Raw genomic sequence first — 17,500 nt, forward strand, 5'->3', positions numbered from 1 at the left:
ATATTTTAAGTTGTAAAACACTTGTAAATATGATTTAGTTTTATTATATTATGTTTTAGTTGTGTTATCTAACATTTGTCTAATGCAGACAAAAAGGTACAAATGAAGTTTATTAGAAATAGTTAATAACTAATAATCAAAGTAAACAGAATAATTAAGAATTCAGATCATAGACAGCTGTGGTGGCACACTCCTGTAATCCCAGCACTCAGGGAGGCAGAAGCAGGCGGATCTCTGTGAGTTCTAGGCCAGCCTGGTCTGTAAAGGGAGTCTAGGAAACTGCACAGAAACCTTGTCTTGAAGGAGGAGGAGAAGAAAAAGAAGAATTCAGATCATTCTGCCAAATCAGCAATCATTGCTTTTTTTTTTTTTTTTATCCTAATTCTCACATTTGTTCAGCTGGCTATAATAATACATATTTTAGGAAGTTAGAATGATAAATCAGAATGAATATGAAGTATTTTTCCTTGTGCCAATCATTTGTAAGCACTCTACAAACAATTTCTGCTAGCAATAATATTAAATAATGATTACAGTCTATTTTTCCACTCTATTATTTTTCTAAAATACAGTCTTAGCTAGCATAAATATGATTGAGTTTTAAAATAGTAATGTAAACCTGGTGTAATGTTCACAGCTCTATTACAAGCACTGGGGAGGCTGACAAAGAAGAAATGATTCATTTTATCTCACAGTTCCAAGTTAAAGTCCATCACTGTGGAGAAAGTCACAGCATCTAGAGCTTGATGGAGTTGGTAAAACCACATCTATCATCACAAACAGCAGTGGATGCATCAATGTTAGCACTCAGCTACCTTTCTTTATTCTCATGCCATCCAGGATCACATAGCTGTGCATAAATGCTGCCATAATGGGCAGGTCATCTCACTTCAATTAATGTAATCAAAACAATCCCTACAAATGTGCACTGGGCCTATATCCTAGGTGATTCTAGAGTTTCAAGTTTATAATTAACACTCACTATCACAAGAAGAGCTTTATCAAGGTGAACACATTCATTTTATCCAAAGCACTGGGACCTTAATATCAGAGAGAGGAGTGAATTTATAATGGTCATTGTGCAGCTGGACTGGCCAGGGTGATTATAAGATGATCATGGAATTAAGAATGGTGTGTTAAGTCACCTCATGTGTAAGAACTAAAATCTTTACAGTAAGGAAAACAATAGGTAATACAGGTAAGCATTTGTTTATTATCTTTGGATAAGAGCTATATTTGGCTGTTGAAATATATATTATCATATCTTAGATTATAAATCTTATAAGGCAATTTTCATTGCATCATATAATTTTCTATTTGAAGAAAACAGCCTCAAAGCTATAACTTGTTTACAGACAAAGTTGTTTTCATTATGGTAATTATAAACATTTATCCTCATCAGGCCCATATTTTTTTTCCCTCTGGGTATTTGTGTTATGTGACATCTATCTTTAGGAGCTAATAACTACAATTAAAGTGCAGTGTTGAGAAACATATGCAAAAGCTATGAGTCCCATTATAGAAGAAAATTTATAGTGGAGGGAAGCTGAGCCCAGGGAGATAGAGAATCATCACCTTCAAGGTAGACTAATGCAATCACCACAGCACAAGTAAAACACTATGGAGCTAGATTATAATGCCTTCGTCCCCACAAAAAAAAAAAAAAAAAAAAAGATAACTCAGTATCCAAGTGGGTTCCCTAGTAAGGAAAAAGGGGAACAGGGACTATTTCTGACATGAACTCAATGGCTGGTTCTTTGACCTCCCCCTGACCCCCACCCCGAAGGAGGAGCAGCCTTGCTAAGCCACAGAGGAGGAGTTTTCAGCCAGTCCTGAAGATAACCTGATAAGCTAGGGTCAGATGAAAGGGAGGAGGTCTTCCCCTATCAGTGGACTTGGAAAGGGGCAGGGAGGAGATGAGGGAGGGAGAGTAGGACTGGGAGGGAGAGAGGGGTGGGGCTACGGCTGTGATACAAAGTTAATAAAGTGTAACTAATATTAAAAATTTTAATTAAATAAACCTGATTGTTTGATCTTCTGCTCATTCATATCGTGTATTTACAGTATTAAGATGTGAGTGGTAAGGGGAAAACTTAGAGATGACTGGGATATAAATGGTCCCTGCCTCAGAGGGGTTTAGAATAAGATAACTTTCTGAGTGGTCAAAGAGTGAAGAAGTAGATTAGATGTTGCAAGCTACGCGTTATAGAAGTAGGAAATTTTATGCAGAGGTAAACGTGTTCCAGTAAGTCAAGACAAATGCATTTAAAGGGACTGGAAAGATGGCTCAGAGATTCAGAGTGAGTTTATCACCCACATTGAGTAGCTCACAACTACCTAGATATATCTGATTCCTATCAGGGTGTCAGCACACATATATATACATAATTAAACATAAAATAAAACCTTGATTTGTATCTTATTTACAAAACGTGTTTACCATAACTTTCCTCTTTCATTTCCAGTGTAAAACTCTTTCTGGAGTCTGTGACCACATCATATCCCTGTCGTCAGATCCTCTGGTTTCACAGTCTGCTCACCTGGAAGTGATTCAGCTGGCAAATATCAAACCAAGTGAAGGGCTGGTAAGGCATATCATGTTAATCAAAGCCACCATCCATAAGTACACAGCAAATGATGTGAGCAAAGAATTGGCCTCCAAATGTAAACATCTATGAATTTCCAGAGTCTTATCCTTTTCATTTCCTAGAGAAGTTGAGGTAGTAGGACGGTGTCATAAAAATCACCTTTAAACTCATGACCAAACCTTTGGCAGAGTACAGAGAATCATAAGAAAGAAGGGGAGTTAGTCTGATGGGGAAAGGATAGGAGCTCCACAAGGACCAAATATATCTGGGCACAGGGTCTTTTCTGAGACGGACATTCAACCAAGGACCATGTATGGATATAACCTAGAACCTCCACTCAGATGTAGCCTGTGGTAGCTCAGTAACCAATTGGTTTCCCAAAGTGAGGGGAACAGGGACTATTTCTAACAGGAACTCAGTGACTGGCTCTTTGGTCTCCCCACCCCCGAAGGGAGGAGCAGTCCTGTTAGGCCACAGAGGAGGGCTTTGCAGCCAGTCCTGAAGATACCTGATAAAACTGGATCAGATGAATGGGGAGGAGGTCCCCCCTATCAGTGGACTTGGAAAGGGGCAAGGTGGAGATGAGGGAGGGACGGAGGGACTGGGAGGGAATGAGGGATCGGGACACGGCTGGGATACAGAGTTAATAAAATGTAACTGATAAAAAAAATAAAAAAAAATAAAAAATAAAATAAAATAAATCACCTTTAAAAGGCAAACCATTAAAAAAACAGAGAAATGAAAATAGTAATTCCTGAATTATCCCATTTAGTTGGGTACTCATTGGATGCATTTCTTTTACCATTAAAATTCCTTAGCTTAAAGACATTTCACAGTTTTATAGAAAGCACAGTGTTACCTGCCATTCAAGTAGCTATTTTCTGTGTTTCTTTTACTTTGAGTTGCTCTGGTTTGAGTGTATCTTTTTCCCCATTGGGTACATAGTTGAATTCCACATATTTGTGCGTGAGTGCATGTGAGTTATATATATTAATATATGTATATGTGTGTCCAACATGTGTACATGCACATGTTGGAGCCAGGTTTTAACAGTGAGTGTCCTCCTCTGTTGTTTGTAACAAAATCCCAATTCTTTTCTTTCACCAATAAAGACTCAGGAGCCAGATGCTGGAGTGAAAGCCTCCTCACTTAGAGAGTCAGAGAAAGCACCCAGCTGACCTTCCTCCTCAGCCGATATCCCAAAAGAAGGAAAGCTCCTTCCCCTCACCATCTCATAAAAAAAAAAAACTCAAGCTGAATGTCCCTCCCTTCTAATTTCTGTGTGTCTCTTTATACATGCTTCAGACTCCCTCTTACTCTCTCCAGTTTATTTTTTCTATATTCACTTCCTGTCAACTGGTTGCTTGCTCCACCTCTTGACCTATGGTTTACTTTATTTAATTCTGTTTACAGTATTCAAGCAGAAAGCACTTGGATTAAAGGTGTGTGCCAAGGATGAGCCACACCACAACTAGAAACAGATTTTTTTTTTCCAGTAAAAAGCACAATGTGCCTGTTCCCTTTACTTTGTAAGTTCCATTCTTTAAAAGTGCTGTACAATTTCCCTTCGAAGTTTCAGTTCAGCTCTGGAGTCTGTTCTGTGGCCCTGATTGATCAATAGCAGCCTGAGTACAATAAAATTTTGTCATCTGCTTAAATACTTAAGATGAACGTTCAAGGATGCAGTCAGCTCTTGAGTCTGTTGTTATGTCCCTAACTGATCAGTTTTTACTGCCTAATTCAAATAAAGATCTTGCTTTATTGGACTCTTGTGACTGCTTGGGTTGTTTTGGTCTTTTGGACCCCAACAAACCAAAACTAATTGATGGACGTTATGAACAATTTATTTTCTCTCTAAAGATATAGCCCCTGCACAGATCTTTTTAAAACTTTAGGTAGGGTTGTATCTGCTTTTTGGAATAGACATAAACTTAAAGTGGTAAGAACCAAAAATCTAAACAGTTAAGGAAACAACTTTCAGAATAAGGGGAAAAAAAATAGAAGTTATGGTAGGTGGTAGACGTACTTTCCATTTGCCTTTTATTTTCCTCACAAACTTACAAAGTATTCATTTTTCTCACTTTGTAAGTAAGAACAGAACAATGGATTTTTAACAATTATTTTATATTAAGTAATAACCAGGCAGGGATTTATGAGGTAAACCTGAACAAAATATATCTGGTAAATATTTTTTTAATTATCTTTTATCCAAGTTTGGAATTATTAGAGGGAGGTATGATCAGCTTAAGAGGATATTTTTAAACTTGAAGTTGCTTAAAGAACCTCATTTGTAAAAGACAGTAGGCAATAACATCAGCTGAATTGCTATTCCAGAGGGAGAGAAAGGAAAAGCTAAAATGTTGAAAAAAAAGTTGAAAGAATTAAAGGTGAACTTCTTTCCTATGATTCATATCAAATTTGCAAAAGATTAGAGGCTTTATGTGAGTTATTCAAGATGCTATTTTAAAATGCACTTACTTTTGAGTAACCTTCATAGGTCACATTTAAAATAAATGCACTTCAGAATTTGACTAACAATCAACAAGGGCTTAACCATAGGGAAATGTCTAAAAGGCAAATGCAGATAAAAGACTGAAACAAGTGTGCTTGGTTGTGATTAAGTCATGTGATTTGCTTTAAAAGCAATACTTAGAAAATTAAAAGTTGTAAAATGAGATCTGTTAGAACAATTAAAAAATGAATGATAGACAAGGTAATAAGTTGAACAGAGGAGCCTCTAAGCATCAGTGGGAAAGCTTTTTGACTTCAGGCGTCTTTCTCTTCTGAGGTGTTTGAACTATCTCGAAATATGCCTTATTTTACCATTTTGACTATGAGGCTGCTTTGACTATTTTTGTTTAACCGGTATTTGGAGATTAAGTAAAGCAAATGTCATTTTAGCAAGATCAGCAGAGGACAGGGAGCTGTTCAAATCAACCCCAGAATTAACTTTCCCTCCCCCCAAAAAACAAACAAAAAAAAAATAAGAGAGAGGGCTTTAATGAAATACAAGGCCAGTATTCATCATATTTCCAGAGAAACAATGATAATTGAATGAATGATCTCCTACTACTTGGCACTGTCTCAGAGAGGAACAAATAGTGGGGTAATTTTCTGTGAATTTTTCATCACTTAAAAGATGATTAATGAAGAATCACCAATTTGAGAATCCAAGATGGCAGGGCCAAGAGGACACTGTCTGACAAGCAGAACAGCAGTGACTGCACAGTGACCAACAGACTGAACTGTGGGCTCTAAAATACCAAAGATTTTGTTTCCCAGGTGAGAGGAATCCCCATGGTGTGGGAAGCAATCTTGTCCATTTTAAGGTCACCCAGCTAAACCCCGGAAGAGTGCCCAGGTCCCTGTAGGTTCTCAGTTGTCAGCCCAGAGCCACACGCCTACACGCTCTGATCACATCCCACACTGAACCGTGGGCTTCACAACACTAGACACTAGGTTTTTCAGTCAAGTGTAAACCCCACGGTGAAGGAAGAAATCTGGACTGACTGACCTCAAGTCACCTAGACACCTGGAAAAGGTCCAGAGCTCCTGGTCCTGGGCTCCTGCAGGCTCTCAGCCCCCAACGCAGAGCCACATGCCTGCCTGCTTGACACACTGTCCGAGACAGAACTGTGTGCTCCAAAACACCAGAGACTGAGGAAACCCTATGGTGAAGGTAACATCATCTGACCCAGGGCAGCTAGCCGAACACCCCACCCCCACAATGAAAACTTCCCGGGGAAAACTTCCTGGGTTCCTGCCAGCACAGAACCGCTCCCCTCTGCCTGCATGTTCTACTCACCATCTCAGACTGAACTGTGGATCCCAAAACACCACAGACTGTGTCTCCTTGTTGGGAGGAAACACCACAGTGGCAGAAACATCAGGTCCAACCTCAAGACACACTAATCCCAGGAAAACTTTCTGGATTCCCACAGGCTCCAGGCTCTGGCCTCCTGCCACAGGCCTGAGTGCTGCACTCACCTGCCACTGATTACCACTTGGGTACCGGGGCACAGAGCTCCAACCTCAGACCTACAGAAGCCTGTATCCACGGGATCAGCCCCAGACACTGCTCCAAGGTGCAACCTATTTCCCTACCTAAACTGACCAAACTGAAGGGATAACTGGTTCTTCACAAGGTCTGGGCCCAGCAAACACAGTGTAAGAACAACAACAGCAGCTCACTGAATTCAGAGCATGAAACCAAGTGGCAGGGCAGTTGTCTCTAGGACTTCTCCTGGTGAGAGGAGAGCCGCTCCCCGCCCCATGACCACAATAACCCCACAGGTTCATACACCTGAAGTAAGCTGTGGCAATTCCCTGAGAAGCACCTGCCATTTGGCGACCATACCCAAAATGATGAGGAGGCCTCCTTCAGGAACAACCATCCTCCTGCCAAGGGGATTCTCCCCACCACAGGATTCCAGCAGGCTCCAGAAACTAGCACCCAACACCTGAGACAGACAGATGAGTAGAGGTCAGAGCACAACCAACCAAAGAAATATGGCATCTCCAGAACCCAGTTGTCCAAGGGCAAGTAGCTCTGGACACCCTAACATAAGTGAAATTCAAAAAGATGACCTTAAAGTTATGCTTATGAAGAGAATAATTGAGGAAAAAAATGAAATGTGTAAAGAAATACAGGAAGATAAAGTCAAACAGATTATGGCCATCTGTAAAGAAATAAAGGAAAATGCAGGCAAACAGTTTGTGACCTTCAGAGAGGAAATAATTAAATCACTGAAAGAAATAAAAGAAACAGGAATGTTCAAATAAGCAGATGAAGGAATCAAAGGAAAATACAGTCATACAGGTAAAGGAAATCAGCAAAACAGTACAAGATCTAAAGATAGAATTGGAAAAAATAAAGAAAACACAAATGAAAAAAATCATGGACACAAAGAACTTAGGTAAGAAAACAGGAACTACAGAGGTAAACATAACCAATAAGCTACAAGACATGGAAGAAGCTCAGGTATGAAAGATACACTAGAAGACATCTATGTATCCATCAAAGAAAAGGTTAAATATAAAAAAAATTCCTGCTACAAACCATCCAAGATATCCAAGACAACATGAGAAGACAAAACCTAAGAATAATAGGAATAGAGGAAAAAGAATCCCATCTCCAAAGCACAGAAAATATTTTCAATAAAATCATAGAAGAAAATTTCCCCAATTAAAAGAGGCTTACAGAATGCCTAATAGATTAGACCAGAAAAGAAAATCTTCTCACCATGTAATAATCAAAACAGTAAGTATACAGAACAGAGAAAAAATACTAAAACCTGCAAGGGAAAAATGCCAAGTAAGATATAATGGCAAACCCAACAGAACCACACCTGACTTCTCAAGAGAAACTATGCAAACCAGAAGAGCCTGGACAGATATCATGCAGACTCTAAGAGAACACAAATGTCAGCTCAGACTACTATAGCCAGAAAAACTCTCAATCATCATAGATGGGAAAACTAGATATTCAACATCAAAAACAAATTTAAACAATACCTACCAACAAACTCAGCTTTACAGAAGATATTAGAAGGAAAAAAATACAACCCAATAGAGCTAACTACATTCAGAAAAACACAGAAAATAAATAACCTCACTACAGCAAAATTAAAAGTAGCCAAGCTCACAAACAAACTACAACAAATATCAAAATAAAAGGATCTAACAGCCACATCTCTCTCACCATCTCTCTCTCTCTCTCTCTAATCCTTGCTAGAGTAATAAGACAATTAAAAGAGATCACGGGGATTCAAATCGGAAAGAAAGAAGTCAAAGTATCACTATTTGCAGATGATATGATACTATACATCAGTGACCCCCAAAATTCAACCAGAGAGCTCCTACACCTGATAAACACTTTCAGCAAAGTGGCTGGATAAAGAATTAACTCAAAAAAAAATCAGTAGCCCTCCTGTATATAAAAGACAAAGGGGCTGAGAAATGAATTAGGGAAACAACACCCTTCACAATAGCCACAAATGACATAAAGTACTTTGGTGTAACTCTAAGCAAGCAAGTCAAAGATTTGTCTGAAAAAAAAACTTCAAGTCTCTGAAGAAAGAAATAGAAGAAGACATCAGAAGTTAGAAAGATCTCCCATGTTCATGGCTAGGTAGGATTAACATAGTAAAAATGGCCATATTACCATAGGCAATTTACAGATTAATACAAATTACCAACACAATTCTTTTCAGAACTTGAATAAACAATTCTCAACCTCATATGGAATAACAAGAAACCCAAAATAGCTAAAACAATCCTTTACAACAACAGATTGTTTGGAGTTATCTACATCCCTTATCTCAAGCAGTACTATAGAACAACAGTAATAAAAACTGAATGGTACTGGCATAGAAACAGACTGGTGGATCAATGTAATAGAATAGAAGACCCAGAAATGAATTCATACACCTGCGAGTATTCGATTTTTAACAAAGATGCCAAAACCATACAATGGAAAAAAAGATAGCATCTTCAACAAATGGTACTAATCTAACTACATATCTACATGTAGAAAACTGCAAATAGATCCATACTTATCACCCTGCACAAAACTAAAGTCCAAGTGGATCAAGACCTCAACATAAAACCAGACACACTAAACCTATTAGAAGAAAAAGTGGGATAGAGCCTTGAACTCATTGTCACAGGAGACAACTTCCTGAACAGAACAGCAACAGCACAGTCTCTAAGAGCAACAATCAATAAATGGGACCTCATGAAACTGGAAAGCTTCTGTAAAGCAAAGGACACAGAACAAAACAACAGCCTACAAATTGGGAAAGGACCTTCACCAACCCTACATATGACAGATGGCTAATGTCCAGAATATATATAGAAATCAAGAAATTAGACACCAACAAACCAAATAAACCAATTTAAAAATGGGGTACAGAAATGAACAGAGAATTCACAATAGAGGAATATTGAATGGCAGAGAAACATTTAAAGAAATGTTCAGTGTACTTAGTCATCAGGGAAATGCAAATCAAAACGACCCTGAGATTCCATCCTACACCCATCAGAATGACTAAGATCAAAAATTCAAATGACAACACATACTGAAGTGGATATGGAGAAAGGGGAACCCTCCTCCACTGCTGGTAGGGCTGTAAACTTGTACAACCACTTTGGAAATCAATCTGGTGCTTTCTCAGAAAATTAGGAAGAGTACTACCTCAAGATCCAGCTATACCACTCCTAGGCATATATCCAAAATGTGCTCAAGTATACAACAAGGACATTTGCTCAGCCATGCTCATAGCAGGTCTATTTTTAATAGCCGGATTCTGGAAGCAACCTAAATGTCCCTTAACTGAGTAATGGATGCAAAGATTGTAGTACCTTTACACAATGGAATACTACTCAGCAATTAAAAACGAGGAAATCACGAAATTTGAAGGCAAATGGTGGGAACTAGAAAAGATTATCCTGAGTGAGGTAACCCAGAAGCAGAAAGACACACATGGTAGATACTCACTTTTAAGTGGATATTAGACATATAATATAGGATAATCATACCAAAATCTGTACACCTAAAGAAGCTAAGCAATAAGGAGGACCCTGGCTAAGATGATCAATCCTCATTCATAAAGACAAATGGGATAGACATCAGAAGAGGGAGAAAACAGTTAACAGGTCAGGAGCCTACCTACCACAGAGAGGCTCTGAAAGATCTATCCAACAGGGTATCAAAGCATATGCTGAGACTCATAACCAAATTTTGGGCAGAGTGCAAGGAATCTTATGAAAGAAGGGGTAGATAGAAAGACCTGGAGGGGACAGGAGCTCCACAAGGAGAGCAACAGATCCTGATAGTCAAACCAAGGACCATGCATTGAGATAACCTAGATCCCCTGCACACATGTAGCCCATCACACGTCAATCTCCAAATGGGTTCCCTAATAATGGAAACAGGGACTGTCTTTGACATGAACTGATTGGCATGCTCTTTGATCACCTCCCCTTGAGGTGATCAGCCTTACCAGGCCACAGAGGGAGACAATACAGCCACTCCTGATGAGACCTGATAGGCTAGGGTCTGATGGAAGGGGACAAAGTCCTGCCCTGTCAGTGGACTGGGGGAGGGACATGGAAGGAGAAGAGTGAAGGAGGACAAGATTGGGAGGGGAAAGGGTGAGGGCTACAGCTGGGATACAAAGTGAATAAATTGCAATAAATTAAAAAATAAAAATACACATCAGAAAAAAAAAGATGATTAGTGTAAAGTTCATCCAAATGACTTGTTTCTTCTCTTTCTTTTGGTGTCCACATTTTGGTCATTTTTCTAATTATTACTACAAAGGAGAAATTAATTTTTATGAGGTAATCACATTAAAAGCAGTTATAACAAATGATTATTTGTAATTAGAGATGATATTACTGTATAAAATATCTTTATTCTTGTGCCATTTTATAATCATTCTTTATATCCTGTTGCCCATGATTATCCAGTTTTTAGAGTTGAGCTCTATGTATATATCTACACCTACTCTTAATCATTTTAATGTTGTTTTAAAGCAGGGTTGTTTTGTAGTGGATTGTATAACTCTAGGTGGTCTGTAATTCAATGTGTAGACCAGGGTGATGTCTGCCTTCAAAATGCTGGGAATAAAGATTTTCACCCACCATGTTCAGCACTAACTTTATTTAAATCTTTACAATCCTTTTAAAAATAGCCTAGATTTAAATTATATAACACTGTTATTGTTTCATCAATGATATAATCCCCTTACTTTTTAAATTTCTTAGTTTTTGCCATAGTTACACATATTATTTCCTAAATTATAGATTATTTCCATAATTTTCATCATCCAAAAATTTATTTCCTCTTCTGAACACTTTTATTAGTTTAGTAGATTTTCTTTATGTCCAAAACATTTCTAGAATCATTTCAAATTCTTATCAGATGCCAGTAATTCATAATCAATATACTCATTTAAAGATTTGTAGAAAGAAATGTAATCAGTCTATACTTACCATTAACAGGGGATATGGCTTTGTAATATATTTGTATATTTGTAAAATATTCAGTTCCAAGTTACTCTTTTAAACTTTATTGTGCATACTATATTCATGCTAAGGTTATCTCAATCTTTTAGAATGGATTTCAACAGCTAGCAGTGGAGTTGAATGTAGAGTGTTTGACTAGCATGAGTGAGGAAGTAGCCAGAAAAGATTCTTCACCTATTATCCATTTATTATAAGCAAAATGCTTTGATGTTAATGTCCCTACCTCTGCTTAGGGGCAGAGCTTCTCTCCCAGAGGCCATTCACTCTATTATCTATACATCTAGGTTCCACTGCCTGTTTCCTACCTTTCTTCCTGTTTACCCCTTTCTTTCCCTCCCTTTCTGTGTGTGCTGTCCTTCTTCCTCCCGTTCCTCGCTATTCCCAATAACTCTATATTTATATAATATTAAAAAATGAAATTACATTCATTTCACTTCCCATTTAGAGCTCCATGCTGAACAGTTTTAGCCCTTTTATATATGACATTTTGAAACGACTTCTTAGAATGGTAGAACTTCCTAGTCATTTCTTGGTCCTTCCATACAATTAACATTTCTGCTTAATTTGCCTTTTTTTTACTGAAATCATGGATATATTTGAGTATCTGTATATATAATAAGCAGAAAGGTATGAGAGAATCATATAGAAATTTATTTCATTACATAAATATTAAATGTATATTTTTCTTCAAAGGCATTGTTGGTTTTGCTAAATCTTTTGCATATCACAAAAAATGAGAAAAATATAAAATACTAAAAAGGAAGAAAATACAAGATGCTTAAATATAACAAAACAAAGTTCCTTTAATAATATTTTATTACTAATTCACTTCCACCTAATTACAGATAGAATGAATATCTGTTGGTGCCTACTTTTAATTGTAAAATCATAGCAGAATAGGTAAATAACGTATATACAAACATTTGAATTTATTATTATAATATTTATTATTTTGCCACATAATGTACAATATGGAGTTTAGAATGAGTTATCTTCTGGACATTGAAATATCATTCTGAATTATATGTGTGTGTGTGTGCACGCATGTGTGTGTTTGTTTATTTATTATTTTTTGCTTCTTTATTTATTTATATTGTTTTTTTGAGACAGGGTTTTTCTGTGAAGCCTTGGCTCTTAGTCTCTCTCTGAAGAGTAGGCTAGCCTCAAACTCACAGAGATCCTCCAGCCTCAGTTTTCCTGACTGATGGGATTAAAGGCATGCACCACCATGCCCAGCTGAGTATAGGCTTCTTTAGACAAATTTTAGAAACCAGAACATTTACATAGTAATTTAGATACCCCACCAAGGTATCGAAGGAGATACTGAGACTCATAGCCAAACTTTGGGCAGAGTGTGGAAAACCTTATAGAATAAGAGAGAGATAGAAAGACCTGGAGGGAAAGGAACTCCACATGGAGAACAGCAGAACCAAAAAACCTGGGCCCAGGAGGGCCTGCAGAGACAGAAACTGCAACCAAGGACCGTGCATTGAGAGGACCTAGATCCCTGCTCAGATGAAACCCATTTCCAAGTGGGTACCTTAGTAAGGGGACCAGAGACTGTCTCTGACATGAATTCAGTGGCTGGCTCTTTGATCAATCCCGCCTGGGGCATGCAGCCTTACCAGGCCACAGAGGAGGACAATGCAGCCAGTCCTGATGAGACCTGATAGGCTAGGGTCGGATAGAAGTGGAGGAGGACCTCCCATATCAGTGGACTAGGGAGAGAGCATAGGGGAAGAAAAGGGAGAGTAGGTGGGACAAAAAGGAGATGAGGGAGGGGGCTACTGCAGGGATACAAAGTGAATAAATTGAGATAGATAGATAGATAGATAGATAGATAGATAGATAGATAGATAGATAGATAGATAGGTATACAGACAGAAAGACAGATAGATAGTAAATAGGAAAAAAGAAATAATTAGGGTACAAGCAAAAATAAAGGAAGTATTGTTAACTCATGAATAAAATTGCATTATAATTGAAAATATACCCGTTATTTCACTTCTTCTGATCCTGTCTTTTTCTTAGGGCATGTATATTAAATCAACATATGATGGCCTCCATGTAATTACTGGAACCACAGAAAATGTAAGTATTAAAACATTTCCAAATTAAGTATGTGTGTATTTCACATGATTGAATCTAAATGTTGACTACAATAGCATATTAGTATTGTATCTAATACATACTAAGTAGATTTTGGATGGATTAGAATTTCCCTCCTTTTATTTAGTTTAGAACAGTTACTTAGAGAAAACAGACGTTTTCTTTTTAAAGCCATAGTTAGTTATCATTTTTAAATACTTTCTGGTTCATTAAAACTTATTGTGACAACTAAAATGATCTACTTCCATCTGTCAAATAGTTTAGTTATTTTAAGAAACCCAGTTGATATGAGAAACATCAAATCGTCCAGGTTTTCTGGATACTTGCAGTATAATTTGGCTCAGTCCAATGGAGATGTAGCTGAATTGTTTTAACAGTGAGATTCCTGAGCTGGCAGCGTCAACCTACTTAGAGAGCTTGCTAGAAATGTAAATTCTCAGGTTCTGCCACAGACCTAATCTTTTCTGTAACAAAAAGATTCTAACAAGTGTTCTGACTGTAAATTGGAAAAAGATTATCAGCAGTATATATCATACTAGGTTTTTGTCAAAACCAAATAAGCAAGTTAAAGATAATGCCACACAGAACTATAGCTATGCTCTAAAAGAGAGCAATAACTCTGTTAATTCAGGCATTAACATGATTAGCATAATAGAAATTGAATAATAAAAAAATCATTATCTCTGCAGTTAATTATCCCAGATTTCTTCTCTTACATAAGCATGTGATAAGCTTTGATTTTGTTGTTATTTTCTTTTAGAGATTCTTCTGTTGCATGTTTATGCTGTGTTCTTTGAAGACAACTGTGGTGTAATTAAGTTAATTTCAATCATTGTTCTCAATTGTTTACCAATATTTTCTTCTTTGAAATCAATGTTTTCTTTCAACTAATATACATATGAACGTTATGATTTATCTTTTCTTGGTTTCTTTGGGAAAGTGAAACACTTTGTAGTTGGAAAGTTGTAGCACCTTCGTATTATATGTTAAAAATGCACATCAGAAAAATCAGTCAGCCCTGATGAGACCTGATAGGTTAGGGTCAGAGAGAAGGGGAAGAGGTCCTCCCCTGTCAGTGGACTAGGGGAGGGCCATAGGAGGAGAATATGGAGGGTGAGTGGGAGTGGGAGGAGACAAGGGAGGACTACAGTGGGATACAACATGAATAAATTTTAATAAAGACTAATAAATAAATAATGAAAAATTAAAAAATACAGCATCAAGAAGATTTGTGATTTGAAAAGAAAAATCAGTAAAATGCATGTCTTAGAATATTTAATAACTTGAAATTTAATAAGACACTGTACACTTTACTGTTACCATCGCTCTCTAATGTACTTGTGCATTCCTTAGATCATTCATATACTCATTTGTCATTTAATAAGCCCATCTTCAACTCATTTTGTGTTCTAGGCCAGGTACTAAGCATTGGAAGGAATATTTATAATAAACTAGGTCTTTATTCCATTGAGAAGTAGTAAGTATGTAGGGATTCAATTACATGAAGAGGTATTATGATTTTCTTGATAAACAAAAGAAAAACTAATAATAATACCAAGTAATCCAGAGAAGAAATCATAGAAATAGTGCTTTTGAACTGTATCATGAAGAATTGGTAGAAATGGATCTTTCTGTATTACTTGACTTTTGTGAAAATAACAGTTGAGTACTGTGCTTTATACACTTTACTCACTTGGTGAAACTTGATAAATAGTTACGTGATAAATGAAGTATTTAAATCTGGGCATAGTTTACATAGCAATCATATTCGTAGTGATTCTTTTCTCGGTAATATTTTAATATTTTTGGAACCCTACATAATGTATAATTAAAAATTCTGTGTTGAGTCTTAGTGATCCATGAAGTCGTTAAGATATATTTTGTTTTGCTGTGCTCTACTTCTTTGTTCTTTTAAGTTTGAAATGAGGAATTGGGGGATATGATCCCTGAGATCTCATTCCATATAGAAAGTCCATAACTTATATCACTTACTCTGATTTTTCCTTTTTGTGACAAACTTGTTTCAGTTTTTTGAGCTTTATGTGTGTACAAACCAGCTTTTTTTTTTTAACTTTCGAAACAGAAGCATGTGCTTGATTCTTTTTTTTCCCATTTCTCTTTTAAAAGTTCAGTTTTGTACAAATTTACATTCCTACCAGCAATGGAGGAGGGTTCCCCTTTCTCCAGATCCTCTCCAGCATGTGTTGTCTCTTGAATTTTTGATCTTAGCCATTCTGGTGGGTGTAAGGTGAAATCTCAGGGGCATTTTGATTTGCATTTCCCTGATGACTAAGTACGCTGAATATTTCTTTAAGTGTTTCTCTGCCATTCAGTATTCCTCTATTGAGAATTCTCTGTTTAGCTCTGTACCCCATTTTTAATTGAATTACTTGATTTGTTGGTGTTTAACTTCTTGAGTTCTTTACATACTTTGGATGTTAGGCCTCTGTCAGATATAAGATTGGTGAAGATCCTTTCCCAGTCTGTAGGCAGTCTTTTTGTTCTGATGACAGTGTCCTTTGCTTTACAGAAGCTTTTCAGTTTCATGAGGTCCCATTTATTGATTGCTAACCTTAGAGCCTGTGCTGTTTGAGTTCTGTTCAGGAAGTTGTCTCCTATGCCAATGAATTCAAGGCTCTTCCACACTTTTTCTTCTAACAGGTTTAGTGTGTCTGGTTTTTGAGGTCTTTGACCCACTTAGTTTTGTATAGGGTGATAAATTTGGATCTTTTGGCGTTTTCTACATGTAGACATCCAATTAGACCGGCACAATTTGTTGAAGATGCTATCTTTTTTCCATTGTATGGTTTTGTCATCTTTATCAAAAAATCAGGTGTCCTTAAGTGTGTGGGTTTATTACTGGGTCTTCTATTCTATTCCATTGATCCACCAGTCTGTTTCTATGACAGTACCATTCAGTTTTTATTACTGTTGCTCTATAGTAGAGCTTGAGATCAGGGATGGAGATACCTCCAGATGATCTGTTGTTGTACAGTATTGTTTTTGCTATTCTGGGTTTCTTGTTATTCCATATGAGGTTGAGAATTGTTCTTTCAAGTTCTGTAAGGAATTGTGTTGGTATTTTGGTGGGAATTACACTGAATCTGTAGATTTTTTTTTTTTTTTTGGCAGAATGATGACCATTTTCACTATGTTAATCCTACTGATCCATGAGCATGGGAGATCTTTCCATCTTCTGATATCTTCTTCAATTTTTTTTCTTCAGAGACTTGAAATTTTGTTTTGTTTTGTTTTGTTTTTCATACAGGTCTTTTACTTGCAGTCAAACTGCACAGGTGACTGGCAGTATTAATGTAGTGATTTATAATCCTTTCAGAATTGTTATATAGTGCTGGTCTGATATAACAATATTGCCACTTCCTAAAGAAATTTGTAGAGTCACTGAATTTTTAGTATAGGGTTTTATCTCAGGTGAATCTACCTCCTTAACACTATTGTTAGTTCATTCAGTAATGTTGTACTCTGAAATATTATCATGGATTTTTTTTTGAGACAGGGCTTCTCCCTTGGCTGTCTTGGAATCACTTTGTAGACCAGGGTGGCCTGGAACTCACAGAGATCCACATGCCTCTGCCTTCCTTAACTGGGATTACAGGCATGGGCCAATGCACCTGGCTCTCATATCTTGAATTTTAGCCTGTAGTAATTTTTTTTTGTGGCCTAAAATATGTGTTCCAGTGAAGTAATACTGCTTCAAGTCTTTCATGTTTTCAAAATAATGAAAATTGGAAATGAATTTTTAAAAAGCAACT

The 17,500-nt window shown here is 37.0% G+C and overlaps 1 protein-coding gene across 5 annotated transcripts in view; it reads left to right on the forward strand.

Annotated features, from left to right (window-relative positions):
- The window catches only part of Cnksr2 (connector enhancer of kinase suppressor of Ras 2), a 264,629-nt gene that overhangs the window by 96,599 nt on the left and 150,530 nt on the right, over positions 1-17,500 (forward strand). For all 5 annotated transcript variants that reach the window (XM_060375308.1, XM_060375307.1, XM_060375310.1 and 2 more), the window contains exons 6-7: positions 2,466-2,585; positions 13,650-13,709. In XM_060375308.1, the coding sequence (XP_060231291.1) occupies positions 2,466-2,585; positions 13,650-13,709 (180 nt within the window). The remainder of the gene's footprint in view (positions 1-2,465; positions 2,586-13,649; positions 13,710-17,500) is intronic.

This window comes from Meriones unguiculatus, chromosome X (genome assembly GCF_030254825.1).
Source record: "Meriones unguiculatus strain TT.TT164.6M chromosome X, Bangor_MerUng_6.1, whole genome shotgun sequence".
Taxonomy (NCBI): domain Eukaryota; kingdom Metazoa; phylum Chordata; class Mammalia; order Rodentia; family Muridae; genus Meriones; species Meriones unguiculatus.